Source organism: Girardinichthys multiradiatus, chromosome 5, assembly GCF_021462225.1.
Source record: "Girardinichthys multiradiatus isolate DD_20200921_A chromosome 5, DD_fGirMul_XY1, whole genome shotgun sequence".
NCBI lineage: Eukaryota > Metazoa > Chordata > Actinopteri > Cyprinodontiformes > Goodeidae > Girardinichthys > Girardinichthys multiradiatus.
Window position 1 is genome coordinate 49,178,043 of NC_061798.1, and position 24,916 is coordinate 49,202,958.

Below are 24,916 nucleotides of genomic sequence, written 5' to 3' on the forward strand. Positions count from 1 at the left end.
CACGGTGCCCCCATTACTGTGCCAGGCACACCGATCCGTCTGTCAATCTCCCACTCCATTCTTCCCTCACTCGTGAACAAGACCCCAAGATACTTGAACTCCTCCACTTGAGGCAGGAACTTCCCTCAACCTGAAGAGGACAAGCCACCCTTTTCCGGTCAAGAACCATGGCCTCGGACTTGGAGGAGCTGATCTTCATCCCAGCCGCTTCACATTCGACTGCGAACCGCCCAGTACATGGTGTAGGTCTTGGCTAGAGGGGGCCAGCAGGACCACGCGATCTGCAAAAAGAATAGATGAAATCCACTGGTCCCCAAAACAGACCCCCTCCGGCCCTTGGCTGCGTCTAGAAATCCTGTCCATAATCCTGTCCATCCTGTCCAGTTCTGAACCGGACTGGTGACAAAGGGCAGCCCTGTCCAACATGCACCGGGAACAGGTCCGACTTAGTGCCGGCAATGCGGACCAAACTCCTGCTCTGCTTGTACAGAGACCGGATGGCCCCTAATAAAGGGCCCCCGATTCCATACTCCTGGAACACCCCCCACAGGGCACCACGAGGGACACAGTCGAATGCCTTCTCCAGGTCCACAAAACATGTGTGGACCGGTTTGGCAAACTCCCATGAACCCTCGAGTACCCTGTAGAGGGTATAGAGCTGATCCAGTGTCCCACGGCCGGGACGAAAACCACACTGCTCCTCCTGATGCCGGGGTTTGACTATCGACCAAACTCTCCTCTCCAATACCCTGGCGTAGGCCTTACCAGGGAGGCTGAGGAGTGTGATCCCCCTATAGTTGGAACACACCCTCCGGTTCTTATGAAGGGGGACCACCACCCCAGTCTGCCAGTCCAGAGGCACTGTCCCCGACCGCCACGCAATGTTGAAGAGGTGTGTCAATCATGACAGCCCTACAACATCCAGAGACTTGAGGTAATCAGGGCGGATCTCATCCACCCCCGATACCCTGCCACCACGGAGCTTTTGACCACCTCAGTGACTTCAGCCTGGGTGATGAAAGAGTCCAACCCTGAGTCCCCAGCCTCTGTTTCCACCAGGGAATGCTTGATGGCAGAATTAAGGAGATCCTTGAAGTACTCCTTCCACCGCCTGGTAATGTCCCCAGTCGAGGTCAGCAGCCTCCCACCCCCACTGTAAACAGTGTTGGCGAAGCACTGCTTCCTCCTCCTGATGCCCCAGACGGTTTGCCAAAATTGCTTCGAGCCCAACGGGTAGTCCTTCTCCATGGCCTCACCGCACTCCTCCTAGGCCCCGAGTTCTTGCCTCTGCCACAGCCCGGGCCACGGCACGCTTGGCCTCACGGTACCCGCAAGCTGCCTCAGGATACCCACAAGCCAACCACAGCAGATAGGACTCCTTCTTCAGCTTACAGCGTCCCTTACTGCCGGTGTCCACCACCGGGTTCGGGGATTGCCGCCGCCACAGGCACTGCAGACCTTACAGCCGCAGCTACGGGCAGGAGCATCGACAATAGATGCGGAGAACATGGTCCACTCGGACTCTATGTCTCCGTCATCCCCCGAAATCTGGTTAAAGCTCTCCCGGAGGTGGGAGTTGAATACATCCCTGGCCGAGGGCTCTGCCAGACGTTCCCAGACCCTCACTATGCGCTTGGACCTGTCAAGTCTGTCCGGGTTTCTTCTCTTCCAGCGAATCCAACTCACCACCAGGTGGTGATCAGCGGACAGCTCAGCCCCTCTCTTCACCCGAGCGTCCAAAGCATGCGGCCGAAGGTCTGACGATACGACAACAAAGTCGATCGTCAACCTCCTGACTATGTCTCTCTGCTGGCCTGGGAACGCCTTGGGCTCCCCCTGGTGGAGCTGGAGGAGGTGTCTGGGGAGAGGGACGTCTGGGTGTCTCTGCTGAGTATGCTGCCCCCGCGACCCGGTCCCGGATAAAGTGGAAGACGACGAGTATGAGTATGAGTGTAGAAATGCATTTTTCAGCTTCACTGAAGAACAAAACCAGACCTGAAAAGTGTTGTGATAATGTACTGAGCTCAGGAAGCTTCACTGCTTCTGTAAAATCAAAAACATGCAAACATTTGTTTCCTCTTCATGCAGCTGCAGCTCTTGGTCTCATTGATTTCTTTACTAAAGGCTTTTAAGATTCACAGTCATGTAAAAGGACAGACTCCATTTCATCTTCAAAACCTCAAACAAGCTCTTAACTGCAAACAAACTAAAGTCATTTGTACACGACCAGAAACTCATTGTCCAATCACTTTCACTATCTTCTGAGCTCTTTATGTCAGCCTGGGGCTATTATTTTCATGCACAGTCTGCCACGAGCTGCAGCAACTGCCCCCTAAACCTTGTTGGAACTTGTCAAGTGAAGCTATGAATCACACAAAGCTAGTAGAAAAGCTCTTCAGGCACACGTGAGTCCCAGGAGCTGCACAACGTTCTATGGAGCACCTGGACGTCCAGTCTTCATTCCCTGGTTCTGCTCGGAGGAGAGGAGGTGGAGAGGTGCCCCCTGCAGAAATGAACTACAAGGTAAACTCAAACGTAGTTTTTTTTAAGCAATAACAGGGGATTCTGTTCTTTAAAACCGCTTAAAGCACCAGCAAAGTGAGATGCAGTTTCACTGGATACAGTTATGGTTTAAACAGATTATTGAGCAGTAAAAAAAAAATATATAAATCTGAAAAGATGGCCTGAAATTTGACATTAATTCGGAAAAGTAAAAGTAAAGGTGACGTTTTTAATGGAAATTTAAGCAGGAATTTATTCGCTAAGTAAATGTATGCTCTTTTAGTAAAAATTGCACCAACAATAAATAACATAAAGTGGAAATTTGTGAAAAAATGGAAACTGGAGACTGGAGGGGCCATTACAATATCTTTACGTTTTTAAGAATAAAACTGAACAAACATATATATTTTGCAAACAATTTCAAACTGATCTGCGGCCACATTTTTTGGACACTCGGTTGATGACTGACATCATGTCAGTTAAATCTAACATGATGTAGTTCATGCGTTTCCACACAAACTGAACCTGCAAGGAGAAATAAATCCAATCAGTAAATATGTCGCTCAAAGACGATTCCATTTAAAGGTTTTTGTCTTAAAGTGAGCAGAAGGATGTTTACAGATGAAAGATTTTTCAATAATATTTCCAAATATCTTTAAAAACTCTCCATTAAAAGCAAATAATGTCAGAAATGCAACATTGATCTGTTAAACAATTCCTATTCATTTATTTTTCAATTATTCATTTATTTGCAGTACATTATAGATATATTAGATGATTCTGGATGTTCTTTTGTCACACTATAAAGACCATCCCACAGAAAACAGCTTCACTTCGGCTTCATATGAGGTAGTAAGGAATTTCTTGTTGTGTAGAGTTTTATAAGTGTGACAGATTTAATTAATTTAGCTTCCTCTGGACAAAACACAAAGACAAACACTGTGTTGTTTGAATCAAACAAATACAAACTTCAACAAGTTTCCAAATCAGCACTTACAGTAGAAGTGTACTTAAAATAAGGTAAAATTAAGGTCAAATAATAAGGTCATAAAGTAAAATAAGTTTTTTTGACCCCCTTTGGTTTGAAAAAACAACAACTTTGTGTTCCTGAGATCCTCCTCAGAAATAAAACAAAATAACACAAATTAAGTTGGTCAAGTATGTTTCTGGTATAAACGTAAGAAAAAACAGCACAACAGAAATAATTTAAGGACTCTTGATGCAATTTGTGCGCTTATTGTATCCCTGGTTTATTGAATTCATAGAAACGTCACTCAGACTCAGACTTGGGATCATGAGTGTCTTCTACTGTGTTTGTGGATCATAAGATAAAACCCTTGGGGGCCGCTGCAAATAGAGGCTAGAAGAGAAAAAAGATAAAGTTTAACTAAATTAAATTATGATTTTTCATAATAAATAATAATACATATTGAGTTTTTTTTAATATAAGAAATAATATTTTGAGATTGTAGTTTCTACCTTTTAGATAATCAGATCTAAAGACTACCAATAATAGACATCAAACTCTGCTATGATTAGTGGAAAGTAATCAGGACTGTAACTTTTCTTTAACAATATTAAACATGCTTGATTCATTTCTTCCTAATTTTAAATGATACAGTTTTGATACAAATGATACAAACATTTGAATAGAACACCTGTGTCAAGGAAAGATTTATTTGTGATTGTCATGTTTAACTTATGTAGATATATGATGCTTTCCTTTTGACATGACTGAATCCTCACACCTGCTCTAGCTGAGGTTGTTGTTGTTGAAAGAGTCCTTTTATACAGCAGATCCTGTTCACTGGAAAAGCACATTTATCAGCTGCACCTGTCTGTAAACCCATAGGTTAAACCTTTAACTCAGGCATGATGCTTTGATGGAAGAAAACAAGAGAATTATGACCTCAGAATAGTAGGACTACGTACAAGAATTGCCTCAGGTGGTAACAATACCTGAGCTCAGCATAATGAAGATCTTCCATTTTTACACTTTAAAAACCTACAGTACCAAATATTGTTTTTTATTTTTTTATTTTTTTTGTTTTAACAGCTGCTGGATGGATAAGGTGACAACTGTGAAGCTGGTTGGTTCAGGTGAAGGAGCTGCAGCGAGCAGCACAGGTGCTCTTTAAATTATTTGTCATTAATTTAAATCAAATGTATTCTCATCACTTAAAAATTTCAGAGAGAAATATTAAAACATGCTGAATTCATGTTGGATTTTAATTACCCAGGGTTGTTTTTTTCTACAGTGGTCACATCAGAAAGTAAGCTTTGCTGTTTTTACCCCATACAATAATTAACATTAATGTTAATTATTGTGTGGGGTAAAAACAGATATAATATTATATATATATAATATAATATAATATAATATAATATAATATAATAATAATAATTAATGTTAATGTAAGTAAGCTAATTGGTAACAAATTGGAACAAATTGGAAACGGCTCTAATGTATAAAGCAACATCTGTATTTTTCTGTTATTATTTATTTTGACAGACAAATTTACATATCCCTTATAAACAAATACTTTTTTTAAATACTTTTGTTAAAATATTTCTTTCAATAACAAATACTGTGGCCATCTTAGGTTATAAGTAGCTAGAGAGCTAAGTTGCTAACATTGGTGCCTGCCCTTAAATGAATAGAGCAGTGGATATCAAACGTTTTCATTTTGAACTACTCAGCATATAAAAGGCTGAGTAGTTCAATGTAGTTCAGTGGCAGAGATCAACATTTCTTCTGGAATATTTCTAGTTGTAATATTTGTGAAGGGGCTTAACTCCAAAATATTTTTGCCCTGCTTTCATTTCTTTTCAGCATTCATCACATTTATGGCAATTTGGTAGCAAGCTAATACAAATGTATAATCATATTTTTTCTTTTTTTCTACAATGTGGCTGTTGTTGAATGTAAACAGCCTGGAGCTACAGAACACCATGAGCATATTTCGTACTTATGACTAATGATGTGTTTCATTTTAACTTGGAAGTCAAGTTTTATGTTAGCAAGTTTGCAAAATCTTGTAAACACACTGCCAAATTTAGAATCTGAATTTCCATCTATCCAATTTCTATACCCACTTCTTCTGTACAGGGTCGCGGGGAGCTGGTGCTTATCTCCAGCGGTCTACGGGCGAGAGGTGGGGTACACCCTGGACAGGTCGCCAGTCCATCGCAGAAACACACAGGATGAACAACCATGCTAACACCCATTCAAACCTAAGGGCAATTGAGAGATCAGTTAACAAAACAGTCATGTTTTTGGACACAAAATCCAATGTAGCTGTTGCTCATTTGAAGCATATTAATAATTGCTTTGACAGTTTTTTAGCCCATCTTGTGCTTTGTATCTTATGAAGTCAGTTGCATTCACGGTATTGAAAAAAAAAATCAGTTTGGGACCATGTTCCTTTTAGGTTTTGCATAGAATACATTGTTCTTAGTTTTGTGTTGCTGATAGTAATTTGGATCTTAATCCCAAAATCAAGTTACAACTTCAATTGGAAAACTTCTTCATGTTCTTTCACTTTCTTACTTTGTGGGATTAAAAGATTGTTTATAGGTAGGTAAAAAGAGGTGGATTCAACGTTTGGGTTGAAAAACTATGAAAAGGCAGATATATGCTAAAATCCCAACGCTACAACAAAGAAATATTTATCAGTGCCATCAGGCTTTCCATTAAACATTCAGGCAAGAGGTGAAAGTGATTAATCCATCTTTCAAGAGATGGGCAGCAGGGCAGCACCAGCAGCAGAAATATGTGCATGTAATAAATTGTTCTGTTATCAGAGTGGAGGGATGTGCAGGTTTACAGTAATAAAGCATGTTAAGACATGCGGTTTTGGAATGTTCCCAAATGACAAAAACTATTTTAGCAATCTGATCTTTTCCACCCAATGCCCCCTCCAGGAATTGTACTTGAAAAGTGACTGGGTAGAACTGATGAATAAAATGAAAAAAAAGTCGTCTTGCTTTTTTCTCTCCTTTCCATGCTTTTTCTCTCAATTCAGGTGGGTCAGGTGGAAGAGTTGCAACAGGAGGCTCAAAGGGTGCCAGCAGCTCAGTTTTGATCACATCCAGCAGCTCCCATTGCAGTAGATCTGGAACCAGTGAGGACTCTGGGAGCATCAGCGTGACCAAAGTAGGAGCTTCCTCTGTCCTGTCACCAGGTGGAGGGTTTGTGGCATCAGTGGCTGCTGCGGCCTCAGGGAAAGGAGAGAGGTCTAAAGTGGTTGGAGGAGGAGGAGGATCCTCCAGCATGTCCTACAGTTTTGGAAGTGGTGGCAGAGAAGGAAAAACAGAAGGGGGTATTGGTGCTGTGACAGTTTCCACAGTGACCAAGACCAGCTACTCCTCAGGAGAGTCCAGGGAAGGGAAGAAGGGGCCATCATCATCTGCCATTGGTTACTCTCCTCTTCCAAAAGAGAGGAAGAGTATAACCACCATGGCAGCTGCTCTGTCAGAGGTCTTTGATGGTTAGTCACAAATCAGATGTGCTGCTGTTTGCAGTGCAAACTGTAGTGCACGTTTTCATAGTTTTTTCTTGTGTTTCAGAAAGCTCAAGCACAGATTCTTCTCTAGAGTACAGAAGGAAGGAGTATGGTATGTTGAATGTAATTTTTTTAGTTAAATTATGGGATTAATGTGAAGTATAACTGATTTAAGTTGTGAATTCTGATTTTATCATATTGATATTTTATTTTGCAGGGACTTCAAATGCAACCTCCTCTACAGCCACTAGAGGGAGAACTCAAAGCAGAGGTGCACTAATGACATTTTAACTTGGACTTAATTCCCACAATGTTAAAGTAATTTCTAAACTATCAACCTTAAGTAACAAAGAAATAACTAGTTTGATTTGTTTTTAGAGAGTGAGATCAGAGCCAGGCTTCAAAGTGCTTCACCTCCAGCAAGATGTGAGTACCAACGATTTGGTTTCTCACATGTAAACCTCTAAACATCCAAGCTTTAGCTGTTCAGTTGATCAGATTTAAAGCACAGTCATGGAGGTGGGTCTGGTGTTTTTTTCCTTGCAGGGACGGAGTTGGATGACGTGAAGCGCTTACTGAGGGGAAACTGCTCCACCAGCACCAGTCCCACTCAGTCACCCAATAACACACTGCCCATTCCCAAGAAGGCCAGCGTGGAAACTAAAGTCACATCTGAGAGCTCCACAGGTCCAATCAGTCAGCTGAAGATAAACATGTATCTGTGTTAAGCATTGAGAGGTTTTTTTGTCTATTCACCATGTTTTTGTGTTCTGTTACAGACCAGTATGGCAGTGCTTGGTCAGGGGATATGAGCAATGGATATGGTTACAACAGAAACCCCAACAACTTTACCGCTACCTCCCATCTTTACCAGTCAGGTCGGTCAGAAAACACTCAGAAATATGTTCACTTTCAAGTTTGTTTTTTGTAAGGAAACCAAACAAGATACAAAATGTTTGTTTAGCCCAGAAAACAGACGTTATAAACCCTGTACTTTCTCAATACTTGCAGGGTACCTTCAAGGTTGTTTTTGATTACTCAGGAATAAATTCATGGAAATCAGTTTTCTCCTCTGACATACAGAGTATCAGGATACTTTACTAGTAATAGAATAGTCTTTCTTGTCTTTGTACTGGGGGGTACAGGGAAATTGGGGGTGCTCACGCTGAGCTACCGTACACCACAATGAGATAGTTTTAAAGAAAAGGACAAGAACATTAAAAGCGACAAAAACAAAAAAATAACGCAAGACATTAAGAAGATTATTATGCAGAGTGATTTACTCAAACTTACAACATAAATTCGTTCTTGATTCTTACAGGGTAATTTCCTATGATTCAGAATGTAATGGTCTTTAACCTTTAGGTTACCTACACTGTACTTCCTAAAAATGAAACAGTACTTTTTCTTACTGAGAACTTATTGGGTGCTTCACTGGAGGTTAAAGGTTACCTTTCCAAACGTATAGGGCAGCTGCAGGTAATTTGTTAAGTTACATTCTCAGAACTTGTATGATACTTATGCGGTGCTTTCCTGGTAATTATAAGGTATTTTTAACATTTTAACGATGTTTTCTAGAGCTTGTTTTACTGAAATGTACAAACTACTGATAGGGAACTGTGTTGGAACCTAAAAAGTACAAATTTGGAATTTTGAGCTTTCCAGAACTTATAAGGTACTTTGTTGGAACAATATTGGCAATGGTCTTTAACAACAGCAGTAACAATTTTGTTTATTAGAAAACAGAATCCGATGAGTTTGGTTCCACCTTTTTCTGAAGACTGGTTTATTGTGACACAGATGACAGAGTAATTAACTAACTGGCAAATAAAATAAAACAAGATGTAACTGATCATTTTAACTGAACAAACATGAACTCTATTTTGTAAAGTTTATGTAAACAGGATTCAAAATGTTTGTATAATAAACAAGATTAAGTGTTGGTTTAAAATGACAAGAGACATGACTAACTAACCGGGACACATTTTTATTGGAATAAAATAAACTTTTTCACAAACATAAACTAGATTTAAAAACGTTTTTGAATTGGTAAAGAAAACTATACAAGATTTGAAAGTTATAGAGACACTTAGAAAACAAACCTGACCCCGATTCACTGTTTTATTTAAGAGAACTACACAAACATACAAAACAATTATTGACTGCATTTAAATGCTCAACAGGATTCACAGTGAAATTACAGAAACACTGAAACATTTTCTCAAAGTGTAAAATAATGGTTTAACTGAAAAGAACAAATTCAGATCTTTGAAGGTTTGGTTTTCCATCGTTGCCATCTGTGACAGACGGATAAATGGGTCTGTTGTGTTCTGCCAGGTGCCGGAGTCCAGAACAACCTGACTCTCAGCTCTCCCTCTGTGAATGCTGGACAGTCTGTCAGCAGCTCCGGTTAGCCTCAGCCTCTCATTTTAAAGCCCACAGAGATGTTCTATCATCATTATCTTCACATTTTCACTGGATGTTGTCTTCTCTGTCCCAGTGCCTGTATACGGTGTGCAGAATAACCTGACCGGCCCAGCAATCCTGTCACCCACTGGGGCCAGCTCACAGATAGGTAAACCGGATATCCCACAAACCTCACCATTTTCGCTGTTCATGCAGTTAATATGCAATCTGTTCACCTATAAAACTAGTACTAGTGATATAAAGACGTGTTTTGGTCTGTTTGCAGTTTATGGTGTGCAGAAAAATCTCTCTGGAATAAGTGCACCCACAGGTGAGGAGGCAGAAAATGTTCTCATGATGTAACATTTTTTAAACAGAACATAATTTAAACAGTATTCAGCCAAAAACGATTTTCTTTCCAAGCATTCAGGTTTTCTTGTAAACCGTAAGACGCCGGGTTTTAGATCTTTTAAAGTTTGGTCACCAATTGACCATTTTTCTCAGGTCATTGAAGAAAAATAGCTCACCATGCCCAGATATGCTGTAGAATATTAAAAATTCCACAGAAAAACTATGATGATCCCTTGGAAAATCTGGTTAACTATTGATGAAAACCAGTTTAAAAGTTATCAGAAAAAGCTTGGATCATCTTTAGAACCATCACAAACATTAAAACAGCAAATTACAAGAAGTTATAAATCTGACTAAATAAAGATCACATGTAGGGTTCCTCAGGGCTCCATTCCCAAACCACTTTAATTCTATATCTATCTGCTACCCCTAGTTTGGATTATGAGTACTGCTACATCTCTCAGCAAATACATTTTACATTTCTGTGTCATCACATGACTACAGTCCATTACTAAAATGCATGGTTAAAACTGAGCTTTTAATTAGACTCAGTGTGGTTAAAGGTCACAACATAGAAAGACTTAGGTGTTCCCAACTTCAGATCTGCCTTCTATCAGTTCAGCAACATAGCCAGAATAAAAGTATTTTCAAGTTGGGTCAGGACACAGGAAAGTTGCTACACATGTTGATTTTCATTAGCTTACAGGATTGTGATGATACAGACCTCTGTTGAAATCAATCAGGCAGCTACAGCTCATGCTGCTGCCAAAGTCTTGACCAACACCAAGAAAATGAGTCATATCACACTGGTCCTTACATCAATGGTTTGCCCCCATGTTCGTAAACAAATAGATTTTAAAATCTAAAAACTGTTGATACATTTCAGAGTTGTTGGCCAAGTCCTGCTCACTCTGTGTTCCCAAGACCAGAACCACTTTCTACCTACTTACGTGTTTCAGATTTTCATTTTATTTCTTTCTTTTGTGTGATGCATAAATGTCTCAATTAATCTTTTAATATAATGTAATTCTCTTTATTCCTTTATATTCCTGTAAAGTACTTTGAATTTCTTTGAGTATGAAGGTTGCTGTTGACCTAACTTGCCTTGTATTTCACAGTGAGACCCAGCAGTCCCACCAGTTATGAGGCCTCAGGGAAAGACCTCAACTTTGTGCTAATAGAGAAGGAAAACGCTCCCGTCAAAAAGGAGACTGAGCGGCTTGTCATGGCCAAAGACAATTGGAAGCAGTTTGTGTCCACTTCACCTGCCGCTTACACAGGTTTCACTTAATCCAGAAACTATAAAATTCAAATTCATCAAAACTAAATGTAGAGATGTTTCTGCAAATAATTTCATTTGCGTTTTTTTGAATGATTGTTGGAAGGGTTTTGATGTTCATCGAGTTGAGTCTAATCACAAATATGATGACATTGGTCTTGTAGGAACTTTTTCTGAGGACTCCCTGAAGAGGGAAAAACAAAAACTTTCATCCAGCACAGTGGAGGAAGGAGCTGATGCCAAATGTAAACAAGTCTTTTAATTTTTAGAGTGGTCACCTTTAATTGTTTTGTGAAATAATAATTTAACATTTATTTTAAATGTTATTACCATAGCTTCAACCCTGAAATCTGGCACAAAAGACAAATCAACCTATGCAGGTACCATTTATTGAGCTATTATGCACATAATGTTGTTTTGTTTGACTGATTAGCTCTTCAGTTTTTCAGAACCATGCTGGTAAACTCACACCTTCCTGTTTGTTTCCCAGAGATCCGTAAAGATGAGTCAGGTTTTGGCTTCTGCTCCTGTTGCAGCTGGTGGAAGTGGCTGTTGGGCCTTGTGCTCAGCTTGCTGCTGCTCCTGGGGCTCCTCTTTGGACTCATCGCTTTGGGTAAGAGAAGAAATTCTTTGTATAAAGACAAATTGATTTTGAGGTGGGATGGATCTGACCACCAAGGGCTCTGCCATTAGCGCTCATTCAGGCCTTACTGCACCAAACCCTTGTAGAACCTCCTGGTGAGGGTTCCTATGGTAAACGCCTGATCAACTGGTTTTAGTTGATCTGCCTCTGTCCTAAAGCCTGGATAAAGAATAAGGATTGGTATTTAAAGTCTGCACAGACGACCTTGAAATCATCTAACGTCTTATAGAATCACATTTAGTCAGTTCCACCCTAATGGGAAAAATTCAACAGAGCTTTTATGGACCTTGATGCACTCAAATCCCTTCAAGGATAAAAAGATTATATTTCACATAGGGAAAGAGTTGACAGTGGATTTATTGTGGAATTTATGTTGGGAATGAGCTGCCTTTCAGAGTTTGGGGTGGAATAAAGCTAGAGATAAATATGTAGATTGTCTGCAGTGATGTGGAATTAATGGAGCTTAGATATTAAGGTGGAGCTCTGAGTACAGTTGCTGCTTCTCTGCATCCAAAGGAGTCAGTTAAGGTGGTCTGGACCTTCCTAGAGAGGTGTCTCAGGTGTGTTCCACTGCGAAGAGACAGATGCAGAACTAGATTCTCTCCCAGGCCTGACTCCAGGATGAGGCCCTGGTCTTTCAAATCTGAGCAAGGTTAATTGATCCCTTCATCTTTAAGGGATCTAAGGGGGTTGTTGAATTGCACTTAGTGTGACCTCTCATCTTCGAGAGACTATAAGAAGGCATTCCGGTCCTTGACAACTTTTCATTTGAGTTCCTTGAGACAATCAAACCCCTTCACCACAACAAGATGGTTGGTTATTCAGTGAAGAAAAGGGTTGGAAATGTCTAGATTGCAATCTTCAGGTTGGTCAGAAAGTATTGCCAAAAGGAGGGACTTAGCTTCACCTGAACTGGAGACCAGCAGGCAGATTGACCGTGTCTGCAGTGATGTGGACACTGTACCAGTTAGTCTGTGTTTCAGCCCTAACTTGCGGTCATAAATTGAGCTTCCTCGGAAAGGTGGGAGGACTCCCCCTTTGGAATGAAGAAGGGAGGTCTGCCGCTCAGCAGAAGCTCAGTCTACTGTCACTGATTCTGTGCTCAGAAATAAGCCAATTGAAGAGGTTTAGAGCTTCTGGTGAGGAAGCCTTGAACAGGAGGAGTTTTGGACTTGGTTAGGGGGAGGTCTCAGGGCAGACCTAAGACTCCCTGGGGAAATTAAATTGACATCCCACGGCTGACGGGAATGCCTATGAGTTTTCTTGACATGATCGGGAGTAAGTGGAGTAACTACCGGTCAAAAGTTTTAGATACACTTTCTCGCCCAATGGGTCTCTTTACTTTCATGACTTCTTAAAATGTAGATTCTCACCAAAGGCAACAAAACTATGAATGAACACACATAAAATTATTTAGTAAGAAAAAAGTTTGAAAAAAATCTAACTATTTTTATGTTTTAGATTCTTCAAAACAGCCACCTTTATGCTCTGATTGCTGCTTTGCTCTTTTTCCGTTTTCTCCATGAGCTTCAAGAGGTGGTCACCTGGAATGGTTGTTCAAAGAACTTCCCAGAGGTTGATTGAGAGACGGCCAGAGGTGTTTTTCTTTGTGTTCCAATGGAATGCAAAGATTATAGGGGAAACGGGACAGCCTTGTCTAGTAGATCTTGTTAGCTCTCAAGGTGAAGACATAATTCCATGTATTTTAACTGAGGCTAATGGTTTATAATAGAGTGCTCTAATCCACTGCATGCAAACTGGACCAAAGCCATATCTTTGTAACGTGTAAAACAGATGTGGCCATTCTACCCTATCGAATGTTTTTTTATGCATCCAACGATAATATGATTGAATGAATTTTCAAAGAGGCGGCTTTATAAATCACTTGGAATAGTTGTCTCATATTATTTGTGACATGACGCCCCTTTAAAAATCCTGCTTGTTCAAAATGAACCAAAGAAGGACCCACTTTTTCTAATTGTATTGCTAATATTTTTGCTAATATTTATTGTTAAGCAAGTTAAGGGGCCTATGATTACTCATTGCATAGCATCTTTGCCAGGCTTTGGTATAGTAGTGATTATAGCTGTTCTCATACTGTAAGGCATCCTTTGTTTCATCATTATATTGTTGTATGACATTACCATAACAGGTATTAATTCATTCTGAAATATTTTATAGAACTCAACACTAAGGCCATCTTCCCCTGGTGCTTTACCGGTAGAGAGTGACTTTATGGCTGTTAATCTCTTTATCTGTAATATATTTTTAAAGGATCACTATCTGCTGCTTTAATCCAAGGTAAGTATATTTTACTAAAACATGTAAAACATTTATGTCAGGGTTCCCTTCAGATTCTTATAATTTCTCATAGTAGTTTTTAAAGCATAGATTTATTTGTTTTTGGTCCTTCATTGACTGTCCATTGTTATGATATATCTTTAACATTTGGTGTTTAGATTCAATTTGTTTAATTCTCATAGACCTTTACCTGCCTTATCTCCAGATTTAAAATATATCCTTCTTAGTTTAAATAATGCAAATGCTATTTCTTTGTGCAATATTTATCGTTAATTGTGCTCTGCATAACAGCAAGGAATCCCTTAATGCTTGATTATCTGGTTCCTTCATGTGTCTTTTCTCACGTTTATTAGGTTTGTCTTGTAATATATATATATCTTTCCTCATTTTCCTCCCTTTTTAGTAGTTGTATAACTCATTATCCATCCCCTACATGTGGCCCTAAATGCTTCCCAAATTATTTGGATTGAGGTTATTGAATGGAAATTTAAATGAAACTATTCCATTATTCTCCACTTTATTGAATTGTATGGTTCACTTCAAAAAGGGGGTAGAAACAATCAGATATGGGGGCATGATCTGAAATAAGTATATTATGTATTTCAGAATTAACCACATTTTCAACTATCTGATTGGATATTAATAAATGATTTATCCTTGAGTAAGAGTTATGGACTTTAGAGTAGAAAGTATATTCTAGTGTGTTTGTACATCTCCAAATGTCAGTTGTACCGATTATTGTTCAAAATTCATCAAAGGCTGATGCAAGTGCACCATCTGATGGCAATGGTTGTTTAGACCGATCAATAGTGGGCCGAGCTAGTAGGTTGAAATCTCCTCCAATTATAAGTGGAATATTTGAGAACCTTGATAATATTACACGTTGTTTTGTCATAAATGTTGCTAGCTCAGTATTAGGGCTATATATATTGGCCAATATCCACTCATCATTTTTAACGAAGTCCTAATACAACTATGTATGTCCCTTCCTTGTTAGAGATGACCTCCAATGGATTAAATAATATATTTTTATAAATTAATATACTAACACCTCTTCAGGCACAATTACCATAAGCAGCAAAAACTTGATTTACCCACTTTGGTTTTAGTTTCAAAGATAAAATATTCACCATTAGGGAATAAAAGACACTTAATATGGGGACCTGTCCTCGGTCCTCTATCAATGTTCCAAGAATAGGTGCCCCACCATAGCTCTCCTGGACCTTTCTCAACTTACTAAATCATAAATATTTAAATCATATTGACCATCCTTCATACAAGGGGAACATAATACATTCATTTAGCTCATAATAAGCCTACCTTTTATTAGCCATTTTACTTATCTGACTTGTAAGAAAAACTACATTATCTTTATCCAAACGCTGATGGGACTCGCTTTGACAGGTCTTGCTACGGATTTTCAGGGGTTTCATATATGTATTGCTCTATGACCAATGTAACCATGAGTCTGGGTGGATATATCAGGCCAAACCGTACTTTTGCTCTGCGAAGCGTTTTCTTCAGTTCTGAGTAAGCTGTGCGCTGTTGTTGGATGTCTGCAGGGAGGTCTTGAAAGAAACGGCCTCCCATGCCACTTCATTCCTAACTTTTATCTTGCTGCTTTAAAAATAATCTGTTGAACCCCCCATTTCAGCATAGGAACAATAAGTAACCTTGGCGATTCTTCTATTCCTGATCACGGACTCTTCACTTGATATTGCCACTTCACTTCTGGTACTTGGGCTTATTCATCTACGTCCAATATGTATCTCAGAATCATCGACATTTCTTTGTTTGCATCTGCAGACTCAAGCACACACCCCTTTACTCCCAGAAACACTTGACTTTTCCTTCTGCTGTGTGACACCAGGCAAGTTACTTTACTTCACAGCTGCTGCACTACTTTGTCAAGCTCCCGAATTGTTTTGGAGTGTGCATCTTTATTGTCTTCAAGATTGCTGATTCGTTGTTCTGCGTTTGCCACTTGGTTAACCATTCCACGCGTTTCCTTTTTCAAACTTTTCAAACTTTCATTCAGTAAATCTAATTTAAACCTTCATATTGGCAAACTGCTCCAATTGTTCGAGCCCATTTTTCTCAGCCATTCTTTGTTCTCTGTAGCGTTTCTCACCTTCTTTCTTCTTCGCCGTTTGTCTTGTTCGAAGAAGCCGCAGGATTTTGTTTACGGCTTTATCTGCCTTATTTTAATTACATTCCCCAAAATTCAGGTCTGTGCTGTGAACTACGTCATCTTGTTATGTGATCTGGCCAAGGTTAATATTTCAGGCAACACAGCAAAGGGCGGCTACTTCAAGGAATCTAAAATAGAAAATATTAGTAAAGTTCTTTTACAATTTTTTGTTTGCTGTATAATTCCCTATGTGTTCATTTACAGTTTTAATGCCTTCAGTGAGAATCTACGTATGTAAATAGTCATAAACATTTAAAAAACAGCCTGGGGGAAGAAACTGTCTCTGTGGCGGCTGGTTTTAGTAAACAGTGCTCTGTAGCGGCGGCCTGAAGGTAAACAGTTTATGTGCAGGGTGTGTGGGGTCTGCAAAGATTTTAGCAGCTCTTTTTCTGACCCTAGACCTGTATAAGTCCTGGATGGAGGGAAGGTCAGCTCTGATTATTCTCTCTGCAGTCCTGATTATTCGTTGCAGTCTGGACCTGTCCTGTTTTGTGGATGATCCAAACCACACTGAGATGGATGAAGACAGGACAGACTGAATGATAGCAGCGGAGAAGATGACCAGCAGCTCCTGTGGAAGGTTGAACTTCTTGAGTTGCCTCAGGAAGTACAGTCTCTGCTGGGCCTTCTTTTGAACAGTGTTTATGTGTGAAGACCATCTCAGGTCCTCAGAGATGGTGGTTCCTAAGAACCTGAAGTGGTACACAGCTGACACGGTGTTGTTGAGAATGGTGATGGGGGTTTATGGGGGTGTTCTCCGAAGGTCCACCACCATTTCCACAGTCTTGAGTGGGTTGAGTTCAAGGTAGTTCTGACCGCACCAGTGTACCAGCCGATCCACCTGCTGTCTGTATGCAGACTCATCACCGTCCTGGATCAGTCCAATGACAGTGGTGTCGTCTGCAAACTTAAGGAGTTTCACGGACGAGTCCGATGAGGTGCAGTCATTTGTGTACAGAGAGAAAAGGAGTGGGGATAGAACACACCCCTGGGGGGCACCAGTACTTATTGATTTGGATCGGGAGAAGATGCTCCCCAGTCTCACCTGCTGCTGTCGGTCCGTCAGGAAGCTGTTGATCCACTGACAGGTGGAGGCTGAGACGTTGAGCTGGGGGAGCTTCTGGTGGAGGATGTCTGGTATGATGGTGTTGAAGGCCGAGCTGAAGTTTACAAACAGGATCCTGGCGTAGGTCCCTGGACGGTCGAGGTGTTGCAGGATGAAGTGTAGACCTAAGCTGACAGCATCATTTGCCGACCTGTTTGCTCGGTAAGCAAACTGCAAGGGGTCCAGCAGGGGGCCTGTGATGTCTTTCAGGTGCTTCAACAGCAGCCGCTCAAAGGATTTCATGACCACAGACGTCAGGGCCACAGGCCTGTAGTCATTTAATCCTAGGATGGTGGGTTTCTTGGGCACCGGGATGATGGTGGATTATTTGAAGCAGGAGGGGACCTCACCTGTCTCCAGTGATTTTTTGAAGATCTTTGTGAAGATCGGGGCGAGTTGATGTGCACAGGCTTTCAGCCATGATGGGGAGACGTTATCAGGTCCTCCAGCTTTCTTTGTTTTCATGCGCTGAAAGAGCCTATTTATATCTTCCTCGGAGATCTTTAGTGCAGGCAGAGGATCTGAAGGTAGGGGGTTGGAAGCTTTGTGGGAAGAACTTGTTCCTGAAAGGGATGTGGAGGAGATGGTTTGAAGTGTGAACGGCTTCCTGTCATGTCTGCAGTAGAAGCCATTCAGTCTTGGTCTGCACACACATGTCCTCACAGAAACTGATGTATGACGTCACCACATCAGTTAGTTGGTTTAAGTCAGTGGCTGAAGTTTCAAAAACAGTCCAGTCTGTGCATTCAAAGCAGGCCTGTAGCATCTGCTTTGATTCCTCAGTCCACTTCTTAACAGTGTGAACCGTGGGTTTGGAAGCTCTTAGTCTCTGTCTGCGGGTTGGGATGAGGTGGATTAGATAATGATCCGAAAAACCCAGAGCAGCCCTGGTAACAGCATGATATGAGTCCTTTAAAGCTGTGTAACAATGGTCCAGTGTGTTTTTGTCTCTGGTGGGACACTTAATATGTTGTCTTTAAATGTTTGTTTATAGGTGAGGAGGTGAGACGCCTTAAGAACCGTGTTGATGCTCTGGAAGCCATCACCGGCAGTGCGTCAGCCAGATCCAGCCGCCAGTCATCCTCCTCTGGCATCAACATCGTTGACCCGCTGGACTCGGCATACATCGAAAGAACCTCTTCTGACACCACCCTCAGCCGTTCTGACAATTCAATCAACTTTGGGGGTACCAGTGTATTGGGAGGCGCAGGAAGCAGACTGGAACCAGACAGTGCCGCCATGCAGAAAACTGTGCAGCAGCTGGTCAGGGCTGAACTACATTCAAGTGCTGTGAGAGGTGTGGGAACAAGGCACCATGATTAGATACTCAAACAAAAACCCAGAATTTCTGAGTTAAAGGGCTTCTTGTTTTGCAGAAACCCTGGCTTATTCTCTAAAAGGAGAGAAGGGAGAACCAGGACCTAAAGGTATTACTTTACTAACCTTACAGCAATTTTTTTATTTATGTTTAATCCACATCTTCATAATCATAACTTCCTCTGTACAGGTGATCCAGGAGCATTTGGACAAAAAGGTGAGGAAATACTCCACAAAATGTCTGGCAGCTGATAAACCTAAACATTGGAAATAATAATCTCTCTTTTTTTTTAGGCGACAGCGGCTTTCCTGGCCTGCCAGGTAAGAATCTTGGCAAACTGATCTTTGTTTTGTCTACGAAGGACGAAACATGGATTTGTCCAGTTTTGTCCAAATTTTGTCCAAACTCGGCCTATCTAATCTTTTTTTTTTCCAAGGTCCTCCTGGACAGAATGGACATTCAGGACTAGATGGACCAAGGGGGCCGAAAGGAAATCCAGGTAATGGGAACTTAAAATATTCTGTTAGGAAGGTTAGGAAAGAGCTGAAAGTCTCCTTGTTTCTGCCCAGGTGAACCAGGTCCAGAAGGACCACCGGGTCAGAGGGGACGGGAGGGACCAATGGGTCCCCGAGGAGAATCTGGACCACCTGGTTTAAGAGAAAAAGGAGATAAAGGTTGCACAGGAACACATTTATTTAAAACAAACTGAGAAGGTGCTGGAAGGGCAGAAAGTGTTGATTTTGATTATGACTCTACAGGATCTCAGGGTGAACCAGGTCGTCCTGGTCCTGCTGGTGCTCCAGGACCTGATGGTCCAAAAGGTGATGACAGGATTTATGTTGGAAATATATGTTAAACCAGTCGAAATAAAATAACTTCACCCAAATAATACTTTCATGTATGTCCAAGGTGCTGCTGGAGAGCAGGGTGTCCCTGGAGTTCCGGGTAAAACGTTGGTTTCAATTAACTTTTTATGTTTCAGGGGAGGTGACTGACAATAATTTATGTTACATATTACTATAAACAGGTGTACCTGGTCCAAAGGGATTCCAAGGTGAAGCTGGACCTTTTGGAGCCAAAGGTACAGGAACTTTATTCCAGTTTGTACTTTCAGATCAACTGGATGCTACAACTAGGATTAGGTTGTTCTAGTAGCTCGTGCGGAACAGTTATTAAATAGCCAACATAGAATAATAATTAATTATGTGTTCTTCATCTGCTGTTTGTGATGTAGGTGACCGTGGATCACAAGGTGTTCCAGGAATTAAAGGAGATAATGGAGAAAGAGGACCACGTGGACCAGCAGGTATGTATTCATTTCAGTTCTGATTCAGTATGCCTCTCTTTGTCAAGTAACAGATAACACATAAATATCTGGGCTCTGAGACTTTTATATGATATGTTGTTGTTTGAACATTTCTGGAAATGTATGGTTATTCTGAATATGGGGTAGTGATTCTGACGTAATGTTGTTTTTGGAGAATACTATTTGAGAGAGTGCCAGAACTGTAGACGGAGGTCAAGGCTGCAAGAGAAACATCTGGCAGAAGTGTAGAAGGGCAGTGAGACGTTGGTGAGGTGTGAGGTAGACGTGGCAGGCGGTTCCAGGTAGAGATGTGATTTACATCAGGGGTCAGCTCTGAGTGATGAACTCTGGTGGGAATTCTCATCAACTATGATGTCAGGAGACAGCATTTCTATCTGTAATTAGAGTAGGGAGAAGGAGGAGGAGAGTCTTGTGAGGGGGAGGTATGTTTTGGAGGGTAGAAAAATCTAATTACAAAACATGTTTCAATGAATGGAAACAGGTGGACCAATTTGGGTACCAGAGGGAAATAACTACCTGTTGTCAACCATCCAATCCTACAGGGAGTCCACCATAAAGTTGAAGAAGAGAGTGCAGACGGGGTCTAGGAGAGAGGGGTTGTTTGGATCGCTGCATGAGGATGCAAGGTGAACTTAACATATGAAGCTGGCAGGGAGGAAAAGAAGGTTCATGGATTCTTTAAAGAGGGTACTAGAGAGTTGGGGTGAGGGGTAGTGTGAGATGAAGGCGGATAATCTGCAGCTGAGGCTTCTAAAGGGAGAAGCAGAATGAAGACGTTTGACTTTGCGGGGGGCCCAAGAGATCTGGGGAGATCTAGGCAACTAGCAATGGTAAGTTTTAATGGTAACAATGAGTTTATGATTGGTGACTCCAAATATTGTGTCATGTTAGCTGCTGTTCAGCTCTAAAGCAAAGTTTTAATAGATTATAATAAGTGTGTTTTTTAAAGGTGAACCAGGAACTCCTGGACCTCATGGCCCATCTGGACCAAAGGGATCTAAAGGAAGTTCCGGTGAGTAGAGAGATGGAAGACCTTATCATAGAAGCACTGCAGAACATCTGATTAAATATGCATCATTGACTTCTGTACTTTAACTGCAGGTGAATTGGGTTCCATGGGACTTCCTGGTGCTAGAGGTTCACCAGGTCTTCCTGGCGATGTCGGTCCCCAAGGTACAAAAACATTCTCCAGTGCTTCTACCTCTATATACTCAGCCAGAAGTAATTTATCAGATACTGTATGAAAAGGCTTAGATAAGATGTTTTAATCTTACTGAACTAAAAAAATTTACATTTATTGATTATTCCTAAACTGTTTCCTCTCCAGGCCCTCCTGGTGTCCAAGGACCCCCAGGTACACAACATACAAATTTCCTGTTGTAATCCAGACTGATGTGATTTTGTATATTCAGTGTATGTTTCTGATGCAGGTGTCGCAGGAGTTCCAGGCCAGTCTGGCGGTAAAGGTATACCTTTCTTGTGTGATAAAAGAAAAACCCCTGGAAGCACACAATTAAAAAGTGGTTGGAAGTTTTATCATGAAACCTAAGATTGTTCTCTTCTTCAGGTGAACCAGGATCACCTGGTAAAGTCATTGGCCCAAGTAAGAAGAGCCACACGTCTTCGACCAGCATTGTTGAGAAAACCACAGTGACTTACTGTGTGTATTTAATACACTTTCGTTCTGTCTCTATCATCTACAGTAAATTCTGATACTGTGGCCATCCCTGGACTTCCAGGACCGGCCGGACCTCCAGGTCCTGCTGGAACCCCTGGTTTGTCTGGTCCTATTGGTCCTGCTGGTGTCCCAGGCCAACCAGGTAAGTCAAGTCTGCTGACTAGAGTTACACATGTTAGACATGTGAAAACAGCATTGAGAAAAGCACTTTTTGTAATTATTTAGGTGCTAAGGGAGAGCGAGGGGATAAGGGAGAAAAGGGTGATAAGGGGGACCAAGGTCAACGAGGAGAGCCAGGTAACAGTATTCTGCTGGGAACTCTCAGCAGAATCAACAACAAAAAAAAACAGCGTCAGACACTAATAAATGTTTTTGATATTAATCTTTTAAACTACAACAAACTTGTTTTAGGGACAGGACTTCCTGGACCAACAGGAACTCCAGGGTCCCGAGGTGAACCTGGTCCTCAGGGTCCTCCTGGTATGTTCACAGCAGGGGTGTCTAATTCCTCTTTAAGAACCAGCATACTGTATGTTTCAGACATGTCCCTACTTCAACTGCCACCTGAATAAAGTGTCTGGTAATGAAGCATTCATTGTATTCAGGTGTGCTGAGCCACATGCAGGATACTGGCTCTTAAAGACTGACTTTTGAACCCACTACTTCCCGGTAGGAGAGATCTTTGGAATTAAATGAACCCAAAGCAAACTAATGATGCTGTCACTGTTTTTTCAGGTGAGGGTAAGCAGGGTCCTCCAGGACGCAGAGGTCCTCCTGGAGATCCAGGTGAATAACAGTCCAGCTTAATCAACATTTGAAAGAAGAATGTGTCATCAGCATATAGAGAGCTCTGTGTCTAATGGGATGCGCGTATAGATTTTCTGTCATACATGAAACTGATCTGTTACCACGTCATGTTGATTCAGGTGTTGGAACTCCTGGACCTCGAGGAGAGAAAGGACAACCTGGCAGCTTCCTGCCAACATCAGGTTAGCAAAATAAATCTTAATGTCCTTAAAGTTAACACTGAGGTTTTGTCTTTGCATGGCATTTGATGCAGTTTTCCTCATTGTGCCTCAGAAACGTTCTTTGCTGGACCACCAGGACCTCCAGGCCCACAGGGTCCACCTGGTAGGCTAAATAAATTTAATGTTTCTTTGCCTCGGACATGTTTGTAGCACAATTTACAAAACTACTTAGCAAACATATCTTCTCCCTTGATTTGATAATCTCACAAATTGATTTGCTTTTAGGGAATCAAGGAGCACAAGGATTTCAAGGTCAGAAAATATCCAAATTGTTTGAAAAGGTTTTTCATAGTCTGTTACTAAATGCAACTTTTTTTATTTCAGGTGAACCGGGTCAACCTGGTCTTCCAGGGGAGCCAGGTGTTGGTAAGTGGTCAAACTATAGACAATTGTATCTAGATTGCATATTATCAGATTGAGTAATGATCCTGCAGTGTTTGATTTTGAATTGATGATTTCTATCCCAGGATTCCCTGGACCTCCAGGACCTCCAGGTAATGTGATTGTCTTCAGGCCATGATGCACGTAATTTTGGACTGTTTCAGAGTCAGATTTTCTGTTGCTGAGGAATGATAAGTATACACTATTCATATTATTATGTTTGTTTTGCAGGTGACCCAGGAATCGCAGGTGGTGAACCTGGTAAAAAGATATTTTATATCAAATATATTAACACAGTTAATCTCAGGATGTGGACTACTGAGGATTTCATGAAACATATTGCAAGATATTTGTTCTGTAACAAAGCAGGACCTAAACATATTACATGTGGTCCTCATAACTTGATAATGGAATACTTTGATGTCTGAGGATGAAGTTTAGATAGTTGGACTTAAAAGTCTCATCCATGTATGTGTTTAACATGTAACGTAAAATGGTTGGTATAATTCTAGGGTTTTACATATCAGGACAAAGAGTGTGGCAAAGACACACATCAGGTTTTACACATTAATGTATCTTTCCAAAGGACATTGCTCCAGAAGTGTTGTGCTTTATTCAGGTGCAGCTTTACAAACCCAAGTTATCCAGTTATGCTGTTTTGCCTTTTCGTTACCACACTTGTTTGTTCAAGACCAGTGAAATACCAAAACTCCAGTCTCTTTGTATGCTTGAGGTTAGATTTAGTCAATTCTCAAAAGTGTTGCTGTGTTTCCTTTAAATTCAAGAGTAAATAACTTCCATACCTTTGATGTACAATCTTTAAATGACTAGTCTACATTACTGTAGGTGCTGTAAGCAAGGCCAGATTAGTAATGCCAGTGGCCCCTGGGCACTGAGGCTGACAGGCCCCCCTCCCCTCCCAATCCTAACTCCCACACCCTGCAAATCAGGTGATGACAAAGTTTTTGATACCCAACAAACTGCTGGCACCTGATAGAACCTTTGCCAGACAGACTTCTCACACACACAAACGCACACAATGCTAAGGCCCACCTTAATTATTTTAACTTCTAACCAAGCTGGCATGTGAATTCACACACCTGCTGGTAAAAAGTGTAATGACTAGTCCAGCTGAAAGGATACGTGTTATGCAAACAGCATATCAAATAAGCAAAATATATTTTGCAACAGCTTATTTTATCCTACTCAATTTACAGAAAGGATATTTGGCTCTTACCTTTAGAAGTTCTTTTTTCTTGTCTTTTCCCTTGCAAATTTGCAAATCAATCCTCAAAGTACAGCTCCCTCATCAGCTCGGACTCGATGACCTTCAAGGCAGTGCAGAAAGCCTCTTCTGACCCATAGTTGTGCTGAGTTCATTTTTTATTTGTTTCAGTTGTGAAAAAGTCCTCTCTCCCTCACAGTTGGACACTGGGAGTGTGAGAAAAAGCCCGAGAGCAACAAAAACTTTGGGGAAGTATCTGGAGTCTATTCCTCAGCACAACCTGCAGGTGTCTTCTCTTGCTCAGTACTGGCAAAAGACCTAAACTGAATAAGTTCATCAGAAAAGGCAGTATCCAAGTCAGTTGGATATGAAGATGAGGGAGCATTGGCCCGTTTGCAGAGATCAGTGTCGTCACAGTCCAGGTCAAATAGGACACCAAAATGATCATTAATGTCTTTGTATGTGTCCAGCCCTTTGTTCCGCCCTGTCAGCAAACTGTCAATGATCACATTAAATGTCTCAACTTAAAACGTTTTACTTCCAGTGAGAACAAGTTCATTGTTCATGGTCTCGTCGTCAAAGGTTCTTTCTTTACTCACGCGGTGGGTCTCGACTGGTAGGTCTATGTAACATCTGTGACAGCCCGGGCAGATGTCTCAAAGTCAGATGTCTCAAA

The 24,916-nt window shown here is 41.1% G+C and overlaps 1 protein-coding gene across 1 annotated transcript in view; it reads left to right on the forward strand.

The window, feature by feature from the left end:
- Positions 1-2,384: 2,384 nt before the first annotated feature.
- Positions 2,385-24,916, forward strand: part of LOC124868197 (collagen alpha-1(XVII) chain-like) — a 44,832-nt gene continuing 22,300 nt past the window's right edge. Inside the window, exons 1-40 of the mRNA XM_047365131.1 lie at positions 2,385-2,523; positions 4,559-4,629; positions 6,528-6,992; positions 7,072-7,119; positions 7,225-7,278; positions 7,386-7,433; positions 7,554-7,694; positions 7,787-7,885; positions 9,345-9,416; positions 9,508-9,582; positions 9,700-9,744; positions 10,883-11,044; positions 11,208-11,288; positions 11,379-11,423; positions 11,534-11,656; positions 18,278-18,580; positions 18,660-18,710; positions 18,791-18,817; positions 18,895-18,921; positions 19,038-19,100; positions 19,171-19,275; positions 19,360-19,422; positions 19,511-19,546; positions 19,629-19,682; positions 19,836-19,907; positions 20,878-20,940; positions 21,030-21,101; positions 21,256-21,282; positions 21,359-21,394; positions 21,496-21,531; positions 21,632-21,748; positions 21,832-21,903; positions 22,018-22,086; positions 22,342-22,392; positions 22,533-22,595; positions 22,687-22,737; positions 22,860-22,886; positions 22,959-23,000; positions 23,102-23,128; positions 23,247-23,276. Coding sequence (XP_047221087.1) covers positions 4,566-4,629; positions 6,528-6,992; positions 7,072-7,119; positions 7,225-7,278; positions 7,386-7,433; positions 7,554-7,694; positions 7,787-7,885; positions 9,345-9,416; positions 9,508-9,582; positions 9,700-9,744; positions 10,883-11,044; positions 11,208-11,288; positions 11,379-11,423; positions 11,534-11,656; positions 18,278-18,580; positions 18,660-18,710; positions 18,791-18,817; positions 18,895-18,921; positions 19,038-19,100; positions 19,171-19,275; positions 19,360-19,422; positions 19,511-19,546; positions 19,629-19,682; positions 19,836-19,907; positions 20,878-20,940; positions 21,030-21,101; positions 21,256-21,282; positions 21,359-21,394; positions 21,496-21,531; positions 21,632-21,748; positions 21,832-21,903; positions 22,018-22,086; positions 22,342-22,392; positions 22,533-22,595; positions 22,687-22,737; positions 22,860-22,886; positions 22,959-23,000; positions 23,102-23,128; positions 23,247-23,276 — 3,106 coding nt within the window. The 5' untranslated portion in view covers positions 2,385-2,523; positions 4,559-4,565. The remainder of the gene's footprint in view (positions 2,524-4,558; positions 4,630-6,527; positions 6,993-7,071; positions 7,120-7,224; positions 7,279-7,385; positions 7,434-7,553; positions 7,695-7,786; positions 7,886-9,344; positions 9,417-9,507; positions 9,583-9,699; positions 9,745-10,882; positions 11,045-11,207; positions 11,289-11,378; positions 11,424-11,533; positions 11,657-18,277; positions 18,581-18,659; positions 18,711-18,790; positions 18,818-18,894; positions 18,922-19,037; positions 19,101-19,170; positions 19,276-19,359; positions 19,423-19,510; positions 19,547-19,628; positions 19,683-19,835; positions 19,908-20,877; positions 20,941-21,029; positions 21,102-21,255; positions 21,283-21,358; positions 21,395-21,495; positions 21,532-21,631; positions 21,749-21,831; positions 21,904-22,017; positions 22,087-22,341; positions 22,393-22,532; positions 22,596-22,686; positions 22,738-22,859; positions 22,887-22,958; positions 23,001-23,101; positions 23,129-23,246; positions 23,277-24,916) is intronic.